General features: G+C 44.8%; 1 protein-coding gene across 1 annotated transcript; it reads right to left on the bottom strand.

Moving 5' to 3' along the window:
• Positions 1–15,331: 15,331 nt before the first annotated feature.
• On the bottom strand, positions 15,332–20,314 carry LOC118913994 (SH3 domain and tetratricopeptide repeat-containing protein 2-like). The gene is given in 6 exon segments (XM_036888425.2): positions 15,332–15,528; positions 15,634–16,412; positions 16,414–17,197; positions 17,200–17,328; positions 17,451–17,492; positions 20,155–20,314. Coding segments are annotated over 6 exon segments (2,091 nt in total).
• Between the last annotated feature and the right edge of the window lie 589 nt (positions 20,315–20,903).

Here is a 20,903-nt window from a genome sequence, read left to right as displayed (position 1 = left end):
GCAGATCCGATGTCACACTTTTACTTAACTCTCCCCAGTGGTTTCCAATTGCTCTTAGGATGGTCACATGGGCCTTTTTTATTCCTTCATACTCACCATGATCACATTTACCTCCAAGTCTTTACACTTGCAATATTCTCTGGTATGAATGCTCTTTCTCCCCAAGTTAGCTTGTAAACATCTTATCCCTCTGATGTTGGCTCAACTGTCATTTCTCAGGGAAATATTTTCTGGCCTCCTGGAGAAGGTAAAATATTCCATTTATGAGCACTTAGAGTGCTGCTATAATTTATCATGACTGATAGTTTTAGTTTAATTTTACTTTTAATCTAATTACGTTTAATGTGTCTTCCTTCCAGTAGGTTATAAATTCCATGAAGGTCAAATATCTGGTTTTACTCAACACTGAAGCTTACCATCTAACACAGTGGATGACATAGCAATTGTTCAATAAATGTTTGTTAAATCAACAATGAGAAAGTTTGCAATACTCACTTGTTCATTCACTATTTCAAGTACAGAGTATATACTAACAGAATGCAGAGTAGTCAGGTTTCTTTCCCCTAGATATGTTAACCTCTTTAGAATTTGTTTCAAAGTTGGATCCATTTAGAAAAAAATCACACTGTAAAGAGTCTCTTCAGTAAATGTTGTTGGGAAAATTGGATAGCTACATGCAAAAGAATGAAATGGGACCACTGTCTTACACCACATCCAAAAACAAACTCAAAATGGATTAAACACCTAAATATGAAACCTGAAACTATAAGACATAGTAGCTTTTATAGAACTAGAAGAAAACATAGGCAGAAAGCTCTTGAAATCGGTAATTTTGGGGGGGTTGTGTCTCCCCAGGCAAGGGAACCAAAAGCAAAAATAAACAAGTGGGACTACTTCAAACTAAAAAGCTTCTGCACAGCAAAGGAAACCACCAACAAAATGCAAAGGCAGCCTACTATATGGGAGAATATATCTGCAAATTATATATCCAATACGGAGCTAATAAACAAAATATATAAGAAAACTCATACAACTCAACTCCAGAAAAATAACAAGTAATTCAATTAAAAAGTGTGCACCGTACCCAAATAGATGTGTTTCCTAAGAAGGCATATAGATGGTCAACAGACATAAAAAGCTACTCAACATCACTAGTCATCAGTAAAATGCATATCAAAACCACAATGAGATACTTCACACCAGTCAGACTGGCTACTAATATCAAGAACACAAGAAATAACAAGAATTGGAGAGGATTTGGAGAAAGGGAACTCTCTTAGATTGTTGATGAGAATGTAAGTTAGTGCAGCCACTATGGAAAGCAGTATGGAGGTTTCTCAAAAAATGAAAAATACTGTACAATCTAGTAATTCCACTTCTGGGAATTTAACCTGAAGAAAACAAAATCACTAATTCAAAAAGATATATGTACCCCTATGTTTCACTGCAGTATCATGTACAATAGCCAAAATATGAAAACAATGTAAGTGTCCATCACCAGACAAATGGATAAGGAATATGAGGTACATATGTACATAATGGAGTATTACTCAGTCATAAAAATGAATAAAATCTCACCATTTGCAACATAGATGGACCTAGAGGATATTAAGCTAAGTGAAATAAGACAAAGACAAATACTGTATGTGGAACCTAAAAACAAAACAAATGAACAAACAAACAAAACAGAAACAGATCCATAAATACAGAGAAAAAACTGATGGTTGCCATGGGGAAGGAGATAGGGGGATGGGTAAAATAGACAAAAGGGGAAAAAATTAGTTAGAATGTCTGATATTTTGGTCTCAGTGACAGTGACATGAATATATACACATCAAAATTCCTCAAGCTGTACACTAAGATTTGTGCATTTTATTGTAGGTATCTCAATTAATAAAATACGTGTATCAATGAAAAGTCATTTAGACTAGGTTTAAGTAAAAAAGAATTGCTACATTTTATATGCAACATAATAGGGATTTATGACACATTTTTTTGAAAATTACATCATTCATATAATAATAATAAGTGATAAATTATGCATTAAAATTTATTAGCAAATGTTTCTAAGTGCTATACGCTACTGAGGCATGATGTAACTATACAGCATTTGCTAACCACTGTAAAACAAACTTAATAAATCGCAGAGTTGGTCCTCAGTTGCACTGCATTCCAACCATGGGAGAATTAGACTCCAATTTTAAAATTCCAATGTAAGAAGTTCTATGGTTGCCAGTACTGCATCAGGGAATTCTTAAAAGCAAAGGGAATGTTTCATGCACTTAGTTTCATGCTGATGCCAAAAAATGCTTTCCTAGACTTTTTTTGTTTCAGTATGTATACTGACTTTAGTGCTTTTCCTTCAGTATACTGACTTTTACAGTGCCAGTGTAGGCAGTAAGAAAATTTGAAAAGCTCAGTATATTAAAAAACATAAGTATATTCACTTTACGTAAAAATGGAGTTAGTTTTATTTTTCTCCCACCTACTTACCTCAAGCACTTAGTTTCTTCCGAGCATTTACATTTTTGTTCCACTGACACCTAGCTAGCTACCAACAGCCTTTCAGTTAGGATTTAAAAGGTTGACAATGAATTTGCACCTACTATGAAGCTGGTTGACAGATAACCCAAAAGTCAACAAACAGGCCTAAAACACCCAATATCATCAGAAGGCCATGCACTGTTTGAAGACCAATGTCTTTTTTTTTCTTGATTCTTCAACCAAAAGCACACAGAACTATCACTGTTACAAATGTGAAAAAGTATGATTTTGAAGGCGGCGGCGGGGGGAGGAAGGAAAGAGAAATAAAGTGAGCAGGAGAAAACAGTGGCATAATAATGGAAATCCTATGTGCTGACAGAGAAGAAATAAAATTAAAGAGAAACGACAGGAAAAAACATGAAGACAGAAACTGAAGGACAAATTTGTAGGTCATCACTAAGACGGACAAACCCAAGCTGAGTGCCTCCAAACAGCAAAAGAACACATTTAATATAATCTATAATAGTAGGAGGAGGAGTGAGGACTTGCACACAGGAGCACACAGCACAGCTGCCGGAAGGAAGGCGTCACCGAGAACCCAGCCATGCAGATGCCCTCAGTTAGCCTGGTAGTGTAACCTGCATCACCTCTTCGGTAGGCAATGACACAAAAAGGGAACCACAAAGAGCAAAAGCTGGCAGTGTCCAACTCAAGGGGATTCCAAGAAGAGATCCTCTGCTCAGAGACTTAAGAAAACCAATTTGTACTGGAATAACTCAATAATGGGGACAGATGTGTCATAACGAAACACTGAAAAAATGCAACTAAAACAAAACCCTTTCTGTGGTTCTACATGCCAAGCAGCTAATGTAGGTCAAAGGAAAGGAAAATAATGTGTTTTACAAGGTGAACGCTCCTATGTACATCACATATATTTCTTAATAAACCAGCTTTCTCATGTATGTAGATTTCTATAAGCTTATGGTCAATGTGAACTTGCTTTTGAGAGAATGACCTATACTTGTGGGGTGACACTGATAACACGTGTCTGATCTACAAAGCTGAGAGTAAACGTAAAGGTAAACTCTGCTGTGAACCGACCCTCAGTAGGCTGTCTGCCAGCCAGCCAACTAGCCGGCCTCCTCTGGTGATGCACTGACTCTTGCCATGCATTTTAATTAGCCTGCAACAAAGTCCAGGGTTCTTAGGAAACAATGATTCCAAGAGCTAGTACTCTCCTAGAGAAGCTTGCAGTATGAAGAAAACTGAGCTATTAAGGATCATAAAAATAATGCCTCAAGTTTTCATTTAACAGACAAGCACTGAGGACATGATCAGTAAGCAAAAATTTACTGACAGGTGGAGGGCATAAGAAATCTCTCTCACGCGCACACACACAGAGCAATGACCAGAAGTGCTAAATAAATGGTGCAACAAGAGCTTATAAAAAGGGTAAATGAAAGTCAAGAAAGGTTTCCCTGAAAAAGTGAAAAGTAGAGTGGAAGTATGAAATGTAATAATGAGAGGAAAAAGAGCTTCGGGTAAAAGGAACACCATGTGTAAAGGATCTACAGGGTGCTGTGCTGGACAGTGGAGGAAGGCCAGCACAGCTGAAGCACGGAGACTGAGGAGGATGTGGTATATCTGACACAAGGGGAAATACTGGCCTTATTTAGACTGCTCTTCACCAAAACCAACGGAGCTACCACCTAGCTTTCAAGAAAGGGGTGGGGAGGTCACATGATCAGATTTATGTTTTGAAGACAGCACTCCAGCTGCACTAGAGACATCAGATTAGAGGTGGTGAAGAGTCAAGGAAAATAGCTGGGAGTTGGTGGGAGATACAACCTAGACTAGGATGAGGGTGCTGAGTAAACAGTAATGCAGAGATCTGAAAGATAATAGTGAATTTGAACTTTTTCAGATACATTATTTTCCCTTGAAGTTAATTCTTTTGCCAATTTTCTATGATACATTCTCTTTCATTTTCATGAGCTATTTTATAGTAATGTCATTAGCTGTTCATGTCATATTTGCTGTATTTCTTTTTTCTAATTGGTTGTCCTATTTTTTTCCTTGGCACATTCTTCAGTTTTTCTGTAGATGTATCCATATTTTTTCCCTTTGTAGTTTTTCTTTCATTTATTTTCAATTTCAACACCTTCCCTCCTCTCCACTTTTTTCTGTATTTTTCCCCCCACCTTCATACTAGAACATAAAAAATTTGCTTCAGTGTAGGATGTGTATAGTTCATTCAGACATCCAGCACACATTTACAGAGCACCTACGTTGTAGCGGAGAGACATATACACAAAACAGAGAAACAGGTACAAGTGTTTCCAAAGTAGAAAGCACTCTGGTTGCACACAGGACACCTCGCCCAGACTGAGGAGAATTAGTCAAGACTCCCTGAAGGTCAAATTTTAACTGTTCTGAAGGGGCCTGGAAACTAAGTGCAAGAAGAAAGAGCCTTAAATGAAGAGTGGTAAATGACTATCACTCCTACTCTCGGAGTAATTTCAGAATTGAACGGGAAGCTCACTAGCATTTTCCATGAATTCTCAGGGTATCATTCCAGGTAAGGTCTCAGACGACCTCAGAGGTAATCTAATGGTAAAAGCCTCACAAATGTTTTCTGGAACTAGCACAAGCTTTATGTATGCTTATGAATATATGCTAAATGCCCTCACAGGTTCCCTTTTCAATATATTTAAAATGAAATCTAGGCTTAAAACCTAGCAGCAAAGCAATAACATATTTCAGTTTTATTTCCTACTTCACCCCACAAGTTCCCATCAATGGAGAGTTATCTATCCCTATACCTTCCTTCCAAGAGGCTTCCTACTGCCACCTCTTCCCTGCTTATTCCAGTCCCTCTGCCTGGAATGCCCTCTTCCCCTTCCCTAATCACCAACTACGATTCCTGTGTAAGATCCTTAAAAAACAAGAACAAATATCACTCACTTCATTTTCCTCAGCATTATTCTGTATCATAGGTGGGTGTTTCTTACCCTTTCCTATCTGCGTGTGGCTTGCCTGACTATTGAAAGTGTGTCATACACAACTAAACAGTGACTTACTCACGGGCAGACACCTTCATACCCACTGAATAAAGATAACAAAAAACTTCCTTTGCTGTAGCTGTGAGATCCTCATTTGACCCTTGCTTTCCCAGATTACTTTAGGTCTTCAGATGATTTATGACTCCCTTGAAGAGAAGCAGAAACTGGAAAGACAATAGGCACAGAAAGGGTAGCCTACTGATACTGACACATTATGGTGGAGGTGATGAGAGCAATTGCCTGATTTAGGGCTGGATTTACTAAAGAGAAAGATAATTGGATACAGCACGCATAAACAGCTTTCTCTTAAAATTTTGGTGTGAATAGAGAGAAGACATGCGGCAACGAACACACACAGTTAAGAACGATACGGTCTCATGCAAGAGCAGCCGTGTCAGGAATACCCCACGGGTCTCAATCCCGCCCTCCCCTTCCGGCTGCCAGGAAAGGCAGGTAACGCGGAATGGCAGTTTATTAACTGTTGGCACCGCGCTCCTCACGGACTCCGGTCAACACAGCTCTCACGACCTTGGGAGGAAAGCACCACGAGCTTCGTGTACAGACAAGGCCACCGAATGCAGAGACTGAATCATCTCCCCAAAGCCCACACACAGAAACCCACGGGGCCGCGGGGCCAGACGCACGCCCCTCGCTGCGGCCGCCTGCAGACCGAGGGGGGCGTTCCCGCTGCCGCCCTGCGCGCCCCGGGACACCCGCCCGCAGCCGCGCTCCCCGCCCTCGCTCCGCGCCAGACGCGCGCCCGTCGGAGGGAGGAAGAGGGGCCGTTCGGAGGCCCGAAAAGGCCGCCGGACCGCGGCACTTACCACGCTGCTGAGGTTCGGAGTCCCCGGCCGGGCCACAACGGGTCCAGGAGCGGCGGCCGCCGCCGGCGGCGGCACGTGAACCCCGCCGGCCGGACGGCGGCTGCGTGGCGACGCCCCCGTACGGCAGGCCCTTCCGTCCAAAACATACAGGAAATAGCTACTTTTCTTGTGTGTATGCAAAAATACCCCTCTGGTTTAAATACAGAACTTCATCTTTTATCCTCAAGTATTTAAGAAAAAGTTACAAATTCTGTCTCTGCAGTGGAATCTGTGTATCTGAAGGCTGAGGTCTATGTTTAGTCTAAATTGTATAGCTTGCTAATAATTTGAATGAAATTAATTAATAATTAACTTCTGAGGTATTTTGCAGCATTAAATTATTTTCTTCCTATGAACATATATTAATTTCAAAATACTTATTTACTTCCTACTATATGAGGCGTTTTGCTCAGAGCTCATTTAATTAAACTCTGTTTAATCTTCCATTAAATCATATCATAAGGAAACATGTTGGGGTACTGGGACTAGACCAACATAGAGCAAAGTTTATCTAGAGTCTATTGATTGAATATGGGATTGAGTTTCCAGCTGAATCTTCATCTTCTCTGAGCCAAACGTATGAGGGGATTCCACATTGGATCTCTGAGTTTCATTCATTGCTAGTTAGATGTAGGATTCAATGCACTTCATAGTGCACCTTTTTAAGGACCTACGTTTCCTTCGGCTATAGCCTTCTGCATCTTTTCTTCCTCGCTTTTCTAGACCATAGCTCTCCATAACACGTGGGGCTGCTGTTACGTTTTCTTTTCCTTAGATGTAACCACTTATCCTATCTGATCCTACAGCCTCTGCACTTTATCTGGACCATGTGTCCTGTTCCATGGTTTGCTTTTCTGCTACATTTGTTGTGTCGGATCCATACAGTCCAAATATAAGTTACTGTCTGAATTCCCTACTGCTAAATAGAGCTCCCCTGGATATAAAAGAACTTGCATTTGTCACTGACCTCCAGCTCTTGCTCCACCTGTCTGAAGTCATTTTCATTAAACTATTCTTTTTCCCGGCTCTGCTCCTGTCATCATGTTGGGTCTTGTTCGCTTTCTTGAGCCCCATGTTGCTAACCAATATGATAATGTCCTGGTGAAATCCTTCTAACCATTCTGGGTTTTACACTATGCCAGACTGTAACTACAATGGCAAAATATGTTCCCAGCCTGGGGCAAATAACCTTTAAAGCCAAAATCAGCCAAAGGGAGAAATAAAGTGGGAGAAACCCATTTATTGCTTACAAGCAGTTATCTACTGCTTGCCCATGTCTCTTGCAACCTGGCTGCAAAAGGGGCCTCACCAAACCTCTCAGGTACAGATCTGCCTTTGCTCCCCCTTGTAATCACTTACTGATATGGAGATGGACTACTTCTCTCCATCCCTTGGAAACACCTATTGTTTTGGAGATGCACTAAGGCCAGGCGAGAGAATGTGGAAAATAGTGCACATGGAGATTCTGGAAATATTGCAATTTTACCCACACAGACTTACAATACAACTCAGATAAATACATTAAATTTCCACATGTCAGTATCTTGTACGTCAGTTGTTTTTAAATCTATCTGTGCCATATAGGGTTATGTATCCCTTTAAGAATCTAATGAGAATTTTGGACACTCTTAAGAAAAAAGTACATGGAGAATTTATTTTGCATTTGTTTCCATGTGTTAGGAAGGAAAGGACTTGGCTCGGTGTTGCAGGGAAGTCAGATACAGTGAGACGAGAGGCCAAAGTCAAGAAAGCAGAGTCAGTTTTAATGCACTCAGCACAGAGCAGCAGAGCGGGCTTGCCTAAGGTGAGACAGGCAGGCGTGGATGCTCATTCTGACGCTTCTTTTATGCAGTTTTGGCAGGTCAGAGAGGTCCTTGATTGACAGCTGTCAGCTCTCTAGGCTTGTTCTGATTGGTGAAATGGGGATAAGGGCTGTGCTGTGCCTGTGCCTCTCATGTTTCTTATCTGGGGGAACCCTGGACATTTCCTGAGTCACTCTTGGACCCTGTGGCTTCATCTGATTAACTCTTTAACTCATTTCTGGCTTTTTGGTTCTATTTGATCAATTCCCTGAGTCATCTCTGGGGGGCCCTTTCTCCTTTTCATCCTGCTCATTTCTGTCTTTCTGCCTAACACATGGATCCTCTGAAGCCCATCAATACATCCTTAAAAAATCATAAATCAGTTTCATGTCAAATGTCCAGAGACCACCTTCATTAGAAACACCTGAAATGTGGTTTAAAACGGCAGTTTCTTTAACTCTGTCAGAGACCTACAATTTCAATATTTCTGAAGTGGGAAATCTTTATGTTTGACAAGCAATCCTGACACTCTTACATCTATTAGGGTTTACAAATTGCTGTTGTAGGTCCTGAAGTAGTAACTATGTTGGCATGTTGGGCACAGGTGAATCATAGACACAAGGTTTGGAAAAATGTAGAAAATAAATCTCCCAGAAATCAGAAGCAAACTGCAGGAAGCCTACACTCACTCACTCACCTCTCTTAGGTCTGCTAGTGTCCTCCGGGGGCATTTTTATTGACTTCGTTACTTTATCCATGAATAATTTATACCCTAAAAACACATAATAGTTATTCATTTATCCAACAAATCACTATAGAGCACCTCCCATGGGTCAGGCTATGTTCTCATGCTGGGGGTGCAGTGGTGACCTGAACAGCCTCTGAGTCGCCTCTAAGGTCAAGGGAACAATATAGACATTAAACTGGCTTCACGTCTAGATGGGTGCAACCTCCAAGTGCTCACTCCATATGTTCCAAGCTGAATTCATTATCTTCTTCACCCAAACAAGTACTCTTCTGAAATGTCTGCCAATAGAATAGCAATTATCATAGCCTCCACTCACATAACAGGTGCCTAGAACTAGTCTAGGCACGATGTGTATTAACTCATTTAATTCTCACAACAACCACATGAGATAAATGTCACTCTCATTTTACCAAAGATGAAAATGAGGCACCAGGAGCTCAGAACTTGTTTGAGATCACACACATGACACATAGAGTTGTTCAGTGGTACTATCATTCATACTGGATAGGAGGCTCAGGAGAATAAGATCGATTTAGTTTGAAGTTCCATGAAATTTAGCAAGTGTCCAGCTTCAGTTTTATATCATACTTCCAATATGGACAAGGTTTAACTTGGTATTCTGACTCTGCCAGTTTCTATCTGTGGGGTTTTAGACAAGAATCAATCTCTTATTTAACCTCTCTGAACCTGTTTTCCCATCCGTGCTATGTGAACAATTACATGATGCAATTACTTGCTGGGTGGGGACAGAGTGTTAGGCAAAGTCAGAGAAATAGTGGGAGCACACACTTAGCACAGGATCTGCAGTACAAGCTCTCACACCTCAACTGTGCTGCTGAGAATGATGGAGAGGCTCACCAGGGGGCCCTGGCCCACCCAGAAGCCCGGAGCCTCCGCTGGGTCACAGCCTGCGACCACCTTGCTCACTGGAGTGCGAGCCTAGCATAGAGGAGGTGTTCACTGCTGGTTGGTCGGAGGGAAGGTGGGAAGCAGACTGACGCATGAATGGATGGCTCTCTGCCAGTGTCCCACAGCGACTCAGGCACCTCCTCCTAGAGCTTCTCACATGTGTATCCGGCCTTCTCCAAGCAGATCAACAGATACTCAAAAGCAGGCACCAGGCCTTTTACCTACAAATCACCACATCCCCAATTTATGGCTTCCCCAAGGAAGGAGCTTTGGGTTCTGAAATACTCTGCCCACTTAGGCCAAAAAATGCTCTAAAGGTGTCACCTGTCCCCTGGTGCCCTTTATTCTATAGAAGCTTCAGGCACTGAAGAAATGTCCTGTGATGCTTGGTGGAATAATGCTTGTATAAACCAGAGTCCCTGCCCTTAGATTTCCTGGACATCCCTCCTCCTTAAGCAAAGGAAAACCATCAGAGGTTTTCTTTGAGATCCTAAGTTTTAATAGAGAAAATGAGAAACCAGCATCACATAGTTATTAAAAGCACTGATTTTCAGGTCGAATAGACCTGGTTTTGAATTCCTGCAAGTGTCTTAATTACTTTGAGCCTAGAGCTCCTCATCTGGAAAGTAAGGACAATAGCTTCTTTGCAGGATCATTTAGAGGAGCAAGTAAACTATGACAATTACTTCCACAATGTATAGAGCAGGTGCTCAACAAAAGGCCAAGATTATCCCTGGTCCCTTCTGATACCTCTCTGAAAACTAGGAAGAGAGCAGCCCACCTATAGCCACTTTTCATAAGCAAATGAAAATCATACTTATTATTCCCAAAAGCTTTTAACTGCACACCTGCTGTGAATATAAGCAGCCCTATCACCCCATTCCCCAGACACTCATGAACAATAAGCAGGTAGATGGTGGTTCTACTTTCTCCCTCTCAGAGTCATAAGAAGGGATTGCAACCTGAATCCAAAGTTTCATCCATTCATTTTTTTATTAACTCATTCACCAAACCTTTACTGAGATATTACCATGGGCCAGACACTGGGCATGGCTCTGGAAGTACAGAGGTGAGTGACAAGTCCCACCAAGTCCCTGCTCTCATGGAGCTTCCAATCGAGATGGCACCCAGGCATTTTTTTTAAGCCACATGGACGGCATTACTATAAACTGTGGCAAGGTCCCTGAAGGAAAACTACAGGGATATACAAGCACATGCAAAAGGGAGAACCTACTCTAAGGATACGAGAAGAAAGAAAGCGAGGCACAGACTTTATGCAACTGGAGAGAAAAGAAAGGAGTGCCACAGGACCTAGGAGAGGGTCAACAGTGTCAGGCTATGGAATCCCTTGGGACTTTAAAACAACCAAAAATGCAAATCCTCCAAGTCATTTCTCTGCTTAGCTATCCTTCTCTCCACCCACTAGAGTCCCAAAGCTACATGTTCCAGGACAAACAAAAGTTCATTTTGTTTGTTTCGAGAACAAGGAGCTGTTTGGTCACCAGGATTACCACGCAGCTGTTACTGCAGGTCAGCCCACGGCAGCAACCCCAGGGGGAGAGCAGATCCGGCTAGCGACACTGCCGTCTGGTCCAGTGTGCAGAGAAGTCAGGGGCGTCCTTACAAGCATGTCTGTGAGGCAGATGTCCAGTATGTCCCCAGATGAACACACAGCCAAAGATCTCAATTTACAAGAATGTTCAAGAACAAAACTGTCACCTTCACATACAATATCTGACCTGTGGGAAGAAAAGTAAAGTAGGTGAGAGTCATACATCGTGTCTAAGTATCATACCCTAGATCTGAAAGGTTAGAATCAAAGACAGAACAACATCACCTATTTTCAAAATTATGTTGGTAGATAAGAAGTTTTTCAGAATTTTCAATTGGAAAAAAAATGCATAGGTAACAGAAATACAAAGCATTATTAGAGTCTACTACAAAAAACTATATGCTAACAAGCTGGAAGACCTAGAAGAAATGGACAACTTCCTAGAAAAATACAACCTTCCAAGATTGACCAAGGAAGAAACAGAAAATCTAAACAGACCAATTACCAGTAACGAAATGGAAGCAGTAATCAAAAAACTACCCAAGAGCAACATTCCCGGACCAGATGGATTTAGCACGGAGTTTTATCAGACATATAGAGAAGACATAATACCCATTCTCCTTAAAGTTTTCCAAAAATAGAAGAAGAGGGAATACTTCCAGACTCATTCTATGAAGCCAGCATCACCCTAATACCAAAACCAGGCAAAGACCCCACCAAAAAAGAATATTACAGACCAATATCCATGGCCCACAAAGCCTAAAACATTTACTAGCTGAACTTTTACTAAAATGTTTGCTGACTCCTGTTCTACACTCAGACTGGGTGACAGTCCTTGTTGTCTGGCTTCATGCAAGTTCCTTGGCTTCATTAGTGCTCACTTTCTACAACTCTTCCCACCTTGTACAGTTATCCTGACATTACACACGGCTGGGTAAGCAGTGTGTGCTCACTGGACACCTTCAGTCACTACTATGACTCCCATTTTCACTGTGGGTGCTCCCTGTGCATGTCCAGGAGGCTCACTGCAGCCTCCCCCTGCCCCCACCCAAACTCCACATCCTCTCCCAGGGAGCAGGTTGGAGTCCTCTCTCTTGTTTACTACCCATATGCAGTCGAACATCAAACTCAGCCTGTTAAACCTATTGAACATCTTTCAAATGTATCCTTACCTTTCCATGGCTCTGCTGTGCCCTCTGCCTGAAACGCTATTGTGGATAAAGTGAAGGTTCCTGTGGCCAGGATTCTCACCTGGCCCTGGTTGGCTTGCTCACTACACACGTGTGGGCAATGCATTGTTACAGACTCTATATAAAGAGTTCTGCTCAGTGCTCTGGGCTGCTGCACAGCTGCAGGGCTGCAGGAGAGCAGAGGCTGGAGTGGTGGCAGCGCCGAGGACAGAGACTGAGATGGCTGCAGGTCAAGACGACCAGAGGCAGACAATGGCTTGCTGCATGCAGACTCGCTCTGAGCAGATGGGATTCTAGTGATTGGCCTGCCACCGTGGGAATAAAGTTGGGTTTAAATCCTTTCACCTCAGGAACATTCCATTGTCATTTTTTGGTCTCACTAAAGCCATAGTGAACTTCCCCGGGGCTGAAACCCATTGGCTAGATAGCTATTCTCTTAGTCTTCTTCACTTTTCAAAATCTTACTCATCCCTCAAGGGCCTCCTTCTCATAGGCTACCACCTTCAAGAAACCTGCCCTGACAGATTCCCTCAGCCCTTAGCAGAAAGTGCTTTTTCTTTTCCCTCTGAATCTCCCCCTATAGATGCCTGCCAGGGCACCCACGAGCACTTCCTGCCTGCTCTTGTGTGGCTTTGAGCTTTGTGAGAATGGAAAGCCCCTGGGGGGAGTATAGTTGAAGAAATCTGTCCATTACATCAGGACCCATTTAATAAATTCCTCCTAGAAATTCCTGCCAGGAAAAGATTTGCTTCAACAAATACATTTATTTATGTTCTTTTATCAGACAGTGAGAACCTCATATGCTATCACCTTTTTACCTCAGCTACCAGGAAGCTTACACCTCAATTACAGTAACTAGCTCCAGGTGTGGGGAAACACCTGTTAACCTGTGTCTGTTGGCTAGTCTTTGTTCTTTTTTCCCCCTCAGTGCTCTGTACGAGGTGATTTATACCTGCTGACTAAATACTGCATTATAACCTGTTCTGGATGAACTAAGCGTTCTGCAAAGAGATCATGACGTGATGTTTGCAGGAGTTTCCTCTGACACCTAAAGTACTTCCCAATCTTCCTCTTTGTGTCACTTGTATTGGTAGTAAAGCAGGAGAGGTGAATATTTATTTCCTTCCAGTTATGCAAACCAGAATCTCAGAGTTTAGATTTACAGAATTCTGGGATTAAAACGTCCTAATGTAGTTCACCTTTCAGAAAAATGGAGTAAGGACCTCTAAAAAATACATTCCTCAATAAAAGGACATTCCTACAGGGTCCTGGAAAGGAGCAGTGCAGGGCAAGGACCTAGGAGGTTATGGACCACCCCCTTTTGGGTAATACTCTCTGTCTCCTTCAGGGAGGTTAGGAGTGACTCAAGGAAGTCCAAAGCCTTCTTTGCCTGCAAGGATCCGAAATTCCTCCCTGGGATGGAAGGCAGGTGACGGGAGGTTTAGAGGACACCTAATTCTTCTAGGAGTTAAAGGGTGAGAGAGAGGGAGACAGTGGTGGTGAGAGAGAGGCAGAGAAGGAGAGAGGGAGAGAGAATTCGTTATCTGATTACTAGTGATCTGCTTGTCTAAGTGCCCAAGGTTATCATGTTGCCTAGAAAAGCAAAAATCATCATTTAATTAGCTTCTCCTCAACCATCTCTCTCTGCTCAACACTACCAATTATCCCTGCCCTATTCTAGAGTCATTTATAATTATGAATACAATGCTACAAGGCTAATCTGTTGCAAAACAAAACTGAGTATCTTGCAAACCATGCAGAATGTAATGCAATCAACTAGTGGCTTATTAGAAAGCAGGACTGCAGACTGGCCACTGACAAATTCAGGTTAAGCAGATTAGATCAGGGAAGAGAAAATCAGCAGGAGATGACAGGATACATCCCTGGTGAGAACAATTTAAATATCAAAGGGTTAAAAGATGCCTTGGGTAAAACAGTTAAATTCTGGTATACTTTTGCAAAAAAAATCAGCCTTTTTAAGAGAGTGCTGAAATTTCTCACAAAACAAAGGCCGGTTTGTTGTGCTCTTACACAACTTTGTCAGCACAAGCTAAAAATCCATCACCACTTTTTTGTTTATTCTAGGCCTCAGTGCATAGTTGAAATTATAACCTAAGTTTCTTAACTAAAAGGTGAAAATAAACTTAGTTTCATCATTTCCAATTTTATTTTAAAGGTGAATTTCCAATCAAACTTTTTTTATAGTGAAATTTTACACCCCTGCTTTCAGGGGAGTGATTTTCTCTCATGTCCTTTCTCTAATTCCAAATGTCCTCAGGCGCCAAAGACCAACTGTGGGTTCCAGTTCTTGGAATAACTGCCACCTCCCTGAATCATGCACCCTCCTCAGCCATGGTCACTGGTGGGTTGTTATGGCAACACCCAAGTAATTGTAACATAGCCAACATTACTGAGCCCTTTCTGCATATCAGGCACTGCTCCAAGTGTTCTGTGGGCATTAATGTATTTACTCCTCATAATAATACTATGTGATAAATGCCAACATTAACCTCCGTTGATGAGGAAGCTGAGGCGTGGAAAAATGAAATAACTTGCCCAAAGTCACCCAGCTAGTAAGTGATAGATGGCACTGGATTTACACTGCAGAACCCACGTTCTTTTTGGTGATGCCATAAATATAACATGAGCATTTGGACTTGGTGTCCTGAGAGAAAGAATACTGCTTCTCCTTAAGGCAGGAAGCGGTTTCTAGGACTGTTCCTAAGCCTGGACTCACCTGGCTGTGTTCAGGTTCCAATAGAGCTGCCCGAGGGACTCCAGCAGCCTTCCCTCCATCTCCCTGTCCCTGAGTTGCTGAGCCAGGGTCAGCCAGTGCTCATGGTAGGTGATGCATGCCTCAGGGCTTGGGGACACAGAGCTGTAGAAATGGCAGAGGGATTCAGTGACCTGAAGCTGACCTGAACATAAAGCAGGGACATGAATGAGATCACCTGAGATAGGACAAGGACAAAACATGCTCTAACACTTCTCTGAAGCCTCCTAGCAGCACAGGGCATACTCACTCTTTAGGTGTCCATGCCTTAAGCCAAACAGCAAAGCCATTTTGTAACAAAGGCGGCTACTGTCCAGCTGGTGTCCATACACCAGAACTTGGGCCAACCAGAGAAGCACCTGCACTAATTCCATTTCTGTCTCCATGCTGGCCTGGAGTTCAGAATAGAGTTGGACAGACTGCAGAAGATAGTCCCTGGCCAGCTGCTGAGCCCAGGATTTAAGGGTCAAGTGGCCAAGATTGGCCAAAGCCCCAGCCTGGTTACGCACATTCCCCATCTCCTGGGCTCTGCTCAAGGCCCAAAGATAGTTCTTGGCTGCCCTGTTCATGTGGCCTTCACCTTGAAGTGCAAGTCCTAGGAGGTTATGGACCACCCCCTTTTGGGTAATACTCTCTGTCTCCTTCAGGGAGGTTAGGAGTTGCTCGAGGAAGTCCAAAGCCTTCTTCGCCTGGCTGGCTAAGAGATAAGCCCATGCCAGGCAGAGGGAAGACTCAAAGGCTTCCTGCACACCCAGCAGCTGCCCCAGCACCAAGCCTTGGCTCAGGAAGTGGATGGCATCATCAGGACACCTGTGCTGTGGGTACACTTTGGAGAGGATGAGACACACAGCCCTCTGGGTTCTCCTGTCAGCCCACGCATCACAGGCAACCAGTGCCTGCCTGAGTGGGGGGCCGGCCAGGGCAGAAACTTCACCCTGGCTTGGGGAGGGAACTCCAAGGAGCTTGGTCATGTTCTGGAGAACCAGGTGGAGCTGCCAAATCGGAAGGGACGTCCCTTGGACACTCGATACCACGCTGCTGGACAGAGGCCACTGCAAGACGTGGAAGATATTTTTTATCATATAGAAAGCTCAAGAGGGTGGCTGCAGCATCTGAGGCAGCAGGGTGTCCGGAGAGGAGTTGCAGGTGCTCCACAAATGGTAGAACCTCCTCATGCTGGCCCAGGCGTAGGAGCAGCCGAGTGGCCAGAAAGCAGGCCCTGGCCTCCAGAGGGCAGCTGCCAGCCGCAATGCCCTGGCGCAGCACATAGGCCACCAGGTCCAGCTCATTCTTGGCGCTAGACTCACGGTTTGGCAGACAGGCCAGCAGGGCACCTGCCTTTTCCAGCAGGGCAGAGCTTTTATGCCTCAGCCTCTGCCTCAGGTAGATGGCAGCCACGTTGATGTACAGAGCAGCCACCAAGGGCAGGTCCTCAAATGCCCCACTGAGAATGTGGATGGCCTCCTCAAAGTACACCCTGGCCTGAGAGAGCCTGAGCTTCCTGACACTCAGCCGACCCAGGAGGAAGCAGAGCCAGGCATGGGCCCAGATCATGTGGCTGCGCTTGGCCCACTTCCTCAAAGCCTCCACGTAGGCCACAAGCGCATCCTCCTCAGAGAAGCTGTAAAATGAAGATGTGAGGGAAGAGAAGGAGAAATCATTGAGGCTCTTAAGGTGGTCGGCATAACCCTCGTGATCCAGAAAAACCAGTATGGGGGTGAAGTTCTGAGCCTCCTCCTCCTCCGGGCCAGTGTTCAGGTCCATGAGCAGCTCTGGGTCACCGAGGCCCTCGGGCTCTGGCAGATGGTAGCTTCTGAGGCAGCTGAGAGGAGCTTCTCCTCCGGGCTGGACTCCTCGGAGCTGCTGGACTGTCTGGGGCCCACAGCCTGCTGCTCCTCCCAGGCTCCACGAGGCCTGGCCTCCTGGAGGCCGTCGGGTTGGGGTGCTATAAGGGACAGGCAGAACTGAGCAACCTGAAGCTCCGGCAACTCTGCTGGCCAGCTCTTGGCAGAGGACAGGATGCTGTCCGGAAGGACTGGAGCCAGGTTCAGCAGGATCGCTACTCACCGCTCAGATCGTTTGGAAGATTCTGGGTGGATTCAAACCCACCTGGATGGAGATGAAGGACAGACCTGGGGTTAAGTCAGAATGGGCCACCCTGCCCGTGCCTGCAGGTGTACACCAGACCAGCGGGCCCTTAGGAGACTGTTTCAGACCTTCAGGCGTCCCTAAGAATCCTCCCCTCACCATCAGTCTCAGAGCTGCAGTGACTTGGAGGTGATCTGGTGACCCACTCACTGTATGGTTGGGTACTGAGATGAAATGGGGGACAGAGTCAAAGGAGGAGAGCTGGAAACACGGCTCTGTGCCCAGAGGCCAGGGGATGAGGGGGATGTGGGGGTGACGGAGTCAGGAACCCAAGTTCCCCAGCAAATTTGCTACAGAGTGGTGAACAGAGTGCCACGTCGGTGCTCTCTGTGGCACGTGGCACTGTGGCCCAGTTCTGTATGTTCGGGATTCCTTCTTCCTTTCTCATTCATTCATCATCTGCCCACTCAACAGACATCGCATTAGTGCACTCAGTGTGCTTCCGCAGGACTAGGTCACCAAATGTGAATCATGAGGAAAGGAAAGATGCATCTGGGCAAGGGTCCTACTTTTGTTCCCTGAAGTAACTTACTGGGATGAGGTGGAAGAAGGGACAGTCTTGTGCACAATTCTAGGCATTTTGAGTTTGAGGTACTTGCAGGAGCTCTAGGCAGAGAAGGGAATAGATCTGGAGCTTAGGAAAAAAAGTTTAGACTTGCAAATACAGATGGCGACCCACAGCAATTCACGAGGAAGCGTCAAAGTCCCAGGAGAAGCATTTGGGAGGAAAAGCAAAGCATCTGGAGGGGCAATGGCAGATGGGGGCCAGTGAAGGAGACTAAAAAGGCACCGTCAGAGGGAAAAGAGGATTCACAGACACCAGGGTGCCCAGGTACAGCCACCTGATGTCACAAAGGTGGAACCAGCCTTGCTGAGAACCAAGAAGACATCTTGGGTTTGCCAGAAAGGGAACCCTCTTGGCTAAAGTGGACCAGCAGAGGTGGAGGCCACATTCTTGCTCCACAGGACAAGGGCTGCTGGAGAGAAGATGCCACCTCTTCCTGGCCAAGAAGCAGCCACCCCCTGTGTCCTCACCCTAAGTTCTCCAGTGAACTTGGAGAACAGCAGGCCCCTCACCAAGTCCAGCCTCTGTCTGATATTTTCTGGGGAGGGCTTCTTCTGTGAGTGGCATTGCAGACGCTTGAAACATGCAGCCCCCCTAAAGGGGAGACAGGCCCACCACCAAACACAGGAGAACTAGAGATCTGAGCTCTGGAGAGCTGTCCATGCACCCTGGCTCTCGCTGACATTGAGGACAAGTGCCAGTCTTACTGCAGCCAGTTCCTCAAGGTCAGGACTACTGAGAGCACAAATGGTGCATGAGGTACAAGAGGGTGCTCCCTCAGAAGGAGGAATTAGAGATAGGTACTCTTTCCCCAGGCCTTGGGGGAGCTGGAATTTACCAATGGGATGCCCCTTCAGCCTGTGCCACCATGAGGTGCATCCCTGCATCCAGCAGAGTTGCCCTCCTGGTCTTCAGATAAGAGGCAACAGGCTCCCTGGGACCTGCTCCTGAATCTCTCCCAACAATTGGATCAACAGGTAGCAGATGCCTGGGATCCAAGTCTGTGGGCCACTCTGCCCCAAGGCACAACCCGATAGTCCTTGATTTTCAGACTTCAGCTCCTGCCTACGAGGCAGTACCCTCAACTACAGCTTCCTGTTTCAGCCTGGCGTGGGCAGGGGTGGGGGAGTGTGATCTGCTTGGGGTGAGAAGGCTCTGCAGAGCTGGTGCTGATTCCTGGGCTGGGTTCTCTCCGCAGTGCTCCTTGTGCATGGAGAAAGACTTCAACTTCCACCTCTGCTCCTGAGAGCTGGCCCGAGGGGCCTTTCTGCAGAATCTCTGGCTATGCCCAGGAAATGTGCCCCATCAAATCTGGCCACACAGGAGTGGACACCATCACTGAAGAAATGGTAGAAACAAGAATTCCTTCCTCAAACCACTGTCAGTGGGTGAAAATGCTTCCTTCCCAGAATAAAAGAAAAGAGTGTCATTCATTCACTCACTCAGATGCTGCTGAAAACTGCTAGGCTCAGAGGTCCCTCACCCACCCAAGGCTAACCCACCCAACAGCTCAGTGTCATTCTGCACCCAGGCAGTGTGGTAAAGTAGGGATTGTCCTGCCTATAAAATGGGGAAGGGCAGTTCTTATCCTGGCTCAGGCCTCAGTTCCCCAATCTGTAAAATAAGAGGAGAAATCATCTTGTAGGGTCCTTTCTGCTGTAACATTCTATGGCCCCACCTTTATCTTTGGGAACCTAGCCCAGCTTCAACCCTTGAAGGAAGTTTTGGGGCCTAATAAGCCACAAATCAGGACGTTTTCTTCTCCAAGATTATGTTGTATCTTCAATATGGCTGACCTTCCATGCTACATAGCTGAGTTGGTTTCATTTTATTTCACTGTTTCTAGGCAACAAGTCCCATGCAACCACAGAACTGTCTGAAATCTAAAGCAAAAATGCTGCTAATTCAATATGATCGAGGTCATCCGCTGAATAGTGGTCATAGCCCCAAATTCATGGGTGGGATTAGAATTTAGAGGTATTCTACTCCTAGTTAGAAACACTCTCTTAATCTTGAGGAATGTGGCCTTTACAAGGGGGCTGAGGGACAAACACTCACTAAGCCAGTAGACAGATGCTATGTCAGTGTGAGCAAGCGTGTGGAGGAAACTGGCACATTCAGATCTCTTGTCACTTCCCAGGACCCACAGAGAGCATCTTTCCTTATCACTGAAAAGGGCAGAGTTCTTGCTCCTGTATTGAGGCAAAGACATGGACATGGATCAGTGCAAGGCTCCAGACACAGGCCATCCGCTCTCCACCCTTGTACATGGTGAAGGACATAGAGAAGCCATCAACCCATTTGCCATAGCTGTCCTCAGACTTCTCATCTCACTGTCAAATGATGTATTTATTTATACTTCCAAGGAAGGAGAGCTGTTAGTGTCCTATCCATGGAGAACCAAGCTATGTGGTTGCTGAAGAGGTCAAATGGGAATGAAAATGCCCCTCCTGTTAAAACTCCATCTCCTAAGAAAAACAAAGCCCCTTCTCTCAACCCTTTCTTTTAGACTCTGTGGTGCCCATTTTTAATGGGAGAAATAAGAACTGGCAGCCCTAAATATAAGGGTTGGAAAGAGACCATTAAAAAAGTTTTTTGTCAGGTTATTTCAAGAAAACAATAGGGACAGGTGACACAATCTAGAGGAACAATGAAGAAAGTTTGACTGTGGGTCAGAAGGGACTTTTCACAATTGTTGACATCTGGTTCTATGACACAGAATAACAGCATTATGGAGCATTACTCAGAGAGAAATGGCAGGCTAGAGGATGGGAAGTGGATAGAAGCTGGGCCAGGGCTGGAAGAAA

Source organism: Manis pentadactyla, chromosome 3 (genome assembly GCF_030020395.1).
Source record: "Manis pentadactyla isolate mManPen7 chromosome 3, mManPen7.hap1, whole genome shotgun sequence".
NCBI classification, from domain to species: Eukaryota; Metazoa; Chordata; class Mammalia; order Pholidota; family Manidae; genus Manis; species Manis pentadactyla.
Note: the sequence above shows the minus strand (reverse complement) of the source record. Positions and strands in the feature narration are given on the sequence as shown.